The sequence below is a fragment of the Octopus bimaculoides genome, chromosome 26 (assembly GCF_001194135.2).
Source record: "Octopus bimaculoides isolate UCB-OBI-ISO-001 chromosome 26, ASM119413v2, whole genome shotgun sequence".
In the NCBI taxonomy this organism is placed as follows: Eukaryota; Metazoa; Mollusca; class Cephalopoda; order Octopoda; family Octopodidae; genus Octopus; species Octopus bimaculoides.
In genome coordinates this window covers 9,621,285-9,625,211 of record NC_069006.1, presented here as the reverse complement: position 1 = coordinate 9,625,211, position 3,927 = coordinate 9,621,285, and the positions used below count along the sequence as shown (strand labels likewise).

Here is a 3,927-nt window from a genome sequence, read left to right as displayed (position 1 = left end):
CAGATACACCCATGCCCTAATTACCTTTTTTTTTTTCTATCTTCAATTGCATTGTTTACGTAGATGTATTTGTATATGAAATCTTGTAACTTTCTGTGTTGGCTCTAATTTGTACAGAAAATCTGTAGAGATAACTTTGAAAAGTAAAATATAAATGCTGTGAAATCTAAATTCTAAGTAATTAGTATTGTTGTTGTTACTGAAGACATTTTCTCATTTCTCTCTCTCTCTCTCTCTCTCTCTCTCTCTCTCTCTCTCTCTTTCTCTCTCTCTCTCTCTATTTATCTATCTCATTCTTTCTTTCTTCCAGGAATATGGTGATTGACATCATGAATATCAAAGGTTTGCCCTGTCACCCAGATTCCATAGACAAAACTGTCGATGAAAATATCAAGTAAACGAAAATTCTTTAATTAAATTTCTTTTGTCATCATCTTGTCTGCCTTTATAATTTTGGTCCATCTTTTTGTATCCCATGTTATTACATTTACATATGTACAAAGAGGAAGCACCACCCAACCAGGATAGCTTCTTTCTCTGAACATGAACGTTGAACATACACAACTCACGAACTCCACACAGAAGAAATATTCCCCCATCAACACATTTTTATCACTTTTTCACCACCCTCTCTTCAAAAATGTGAGTCTGCTCTGGCCCTTTCCTCTCATACTTTCCCCCTCTAAGCTCCTTATTCTCCCAGTATAAAGTTTCCCCCTTCATGGCAACTTCATTAGTGTTGGTATCAAGAGAATGGTGCCAGTACACTCCGTAAAACGGTTGGGATTAAGAAGGGCTTCCAGCTATAGAAATCATACCAAAGTAATCCCTGCAGCATGATGCAGGCCTTAGACCCATTGCGTCCTATTAAAACAGCCAACCCATGCCAGCATGGAACATGGATGGAAAACGATGCTGATGAGTGAAGCCAGAAGAATCAGGGAAGGTGGGGATGGGGTGGGATTGCAAAAATGCATGGGTAGGGGTGAGAAAAATGAGAGGCAGATAAAATCATGGGGACAAGTGACAAATCTTGACCTTGACTTTTTCTTGTCTTGTCCCCATTCCTGGTGGAACCTAGGCTCTGTAGCAATAACACAGTGGACCACTGATCTACATATAGCTTGACCAACACTTTATCCATGCTACATTTCAATTCCATCACCAAATGATAACCTTCACAGATAAATGCATGACCATCACAACCTCACATCTCTCTCACCCTGTTATAAATTTTAATCATTTATAATGATGATGATGATTTGCCAACTTCAGGTTGTTTCATGATGATGACAAAACCGATGTACACCATTCCAGTATTCCTCTCAACAATTTTCTGGTAGCCGTTGGCAACCTGAAATTCCGTGGCACTTCGATCCTCTTCCGTCTACCTCGCTCCATTTACACTCACACCAAAAGGTAAGATGAACCCTTTACTATTCAAACTGGCCATTTCAGGCCCAAATATTCTTCCTGTTCTATGTTTAAACTGGACAGATCAGGCCACTTGCACCTATCCTACAATGTCATTCCAGAAATATACAATCGCATCATTAAAATCTCAAAGCTACGAGATAATGTATGACAAATTCAAGACAATTTTTTTATTCTTTTACTTGTTCCAGCAGGAGCCATGCTGGAGCACTGTCCTAAAGTCAAAGATATCAACCCCAGGACTTATTCTTTGTAAACCTAGTACTTCTGTTTGTCTCTTTTGCCAAACCGCTAAGTTACAGTGACATAAACGCACCAACATCAGTTGTCAAGTGATGGTGGGGGAACAAACACGGACACAAAGACACACATAAATATATATACAAATCGTTGCTGTTATGTTAAACTGTCGTATGTCCAAATGTGTTTTTTCCAATATTTAATTTCGCTTGCAATAGCCGGTTCTTTTGGTCAAACTATCCCATCTCCAACTGCTTCAGATGCCAATCTATGAAAATTGTCAAAGTGTAGTACAACAGTTTAGCATTTTTCAAAATTGTAGTAAGTCCTGCATACGACAGTTTTGCAAAAATATTTCTGACTGAAAATATCATACATGCATGGAGTTACGATTTTTTGCACCCAACAAAGTATTATTATTAAGCTGAAACTGTTGCTAATGTAAAAAGAAATAGAATGGTGAAACCATTTATTCATTTTCTGAGAAAGCAACAATATATATATGTATATATGATAAGCTTCTTTCAGTTTCCGCCTATCAAATCCACTCACAAGGCTTTGTTTAATCTGAGGCTATAGTAGAAGACACTTGCCCAAGGTGCCACACAGTGGGACTGAACCCAGGACCATGTGATTAGGAAGCAAGCTTCTTACCACACTGCCATGCCTGCACCTTTGTGCAGAGTAATCTGACAGAGTAATCTGAATGCTGAAGAGTTAATCCTTCCTCTCCCCACCCCACCCTGTTCTTCTGAAACAAGTAATATGATAAAAGACAAAGACACACATCCCCACCCTGGGGAGATAAAATGATGAATGACTGGCCAATGCTAAGTAGCATCAACAGCATGAGGAAGGGTATATGTGTGATGGTGAATAGTCCACATTACTCCTTAAGGAGCATAGGCCCAGTTGCCTGGTTTCTTTTGTGTATATATTCCTCCCTGGATGGGACCCTGGTCCATCTTGGGAGTTGCAAATTTTTACCAGCCGAGGGGACCAGAGCTGTGTGAAATGAAGTGTCTTGCTCAAGAATACAACATATCACCCAATCCAGGAATTGAAACCACAATCTTAGTCATGAGTCCCAACACCCCTAACCAATAAACCATACGCCTTCACATATATATACATACATACACACAATGCAGCGAGCTGGCAGAAACATTAGCACGCCGGGCGAAATGCTTAGCAGTATTTCGTCTGTCTTTATGTTCTGAGTTCAAATTCCGCCAAGGTCGACTTTGCCTTTCATCCTCTCGGGGTTGATTAAATAAGTACCAGTTATGCACTGGAGTCGATATAATCAACTTAATCCGTTTGTCTGTCCTTGTTTGTCCCCTCCGTGTATAGCCCCTTGTAGGTAGTAAAGAAATAACACACCCACATGCACTCATGTATACATGCATATATGCACAAGATATACATGTGTATATACATGCTTCGGAAAGGGTTGAAAGATCCTTGCCAAACCATAGGCTCTATAAGATCAGTTTTCTGTATTTTGTGGGGTGTAGGGTATATACTCCCCCACCCACCATGACGGGATACCGGTCCATCACAGGAATGCTCAGTTTTGCCAGCTGAGTGGGCTGGAGCAACGTAGAATGAAGTGTCTTGCTCAAGAACACAACACACAATCATGAATCCGAAACACTAATCCCTAATCGATGTACGTCCACTATATATAAGGATAACCTCTCAAAAATTAATGTTCCTTTCTAATTCTCTCTCTCTCTCTCTCACTTATTGTGATAGGCCCAACACAGAAGTGACAAGCCAAGATGAGAGTTCAAAGAAACTGAAGCTGTCCAATGATGGTGAGTCTAACCAAACAACTTTTTTCCCTTTCTCTTTCGCTGCCTTACATTGACCAACAGACAGGCCCTGGATAGTGCATCGTACTAACGGCAATTGTGTTAGTATTAGTCACATCACAGCCTTATAGTATTCACAGTTCTCAGCAGTCTGGGGAAACTTGCCAAAACTGGGATTATCTTGTGATTACTCTTTTACTTATTTCAGTCGTTTAACTGCGGCCATGCTGGAGCACTGCCTTTAGTCAAGAAAATCAACCCCAGGACTTATTCTTTGTAAGCCTAGTACTTATTCTATCGGTCTCTTTTTGCTGAACCGCCAAGTTACGGGGACATAAACACACCAGCATCAGTTGTCAAGCGATGGTGGGGGGACAAACACAGATACACACACGCACATATATATATATATATATATATATATATATATACACAT

At 40.1% G+C, this 3,927-nt stretch overlaps 1 protein-coding gene across 1 annotated transcript in view; it reads left to right on the top strand.

The window, feature by feature from the left end:
* LOC106883514 (uncharacterized) overlaps window positions 1-3,562 on the top strand; it is a 13,906-nt gene extending 10,344 nt beyond the window's left edge. The window contains exons 4-6 of the mRNA XM_052977012.1: window positions 311-394; window positions 1,276-1,419; window positions 3,433-3,562. Of these exons, the coding sequence (XP_052832972.1) occupies window positions 311-394; window positions 1,276-1,419; window positions 3,433-3,547 (343 nt within the window). The 3' untranslated portion in view covers window positions 3,548-3,562. The remainder of the gene's footprint in view (window positions 1-310; window positions 395-1,275; window positions 1,420-3,432) is intronic.
* Window positions 3,563-3,927: the final 365 nt, after the last annotated feature.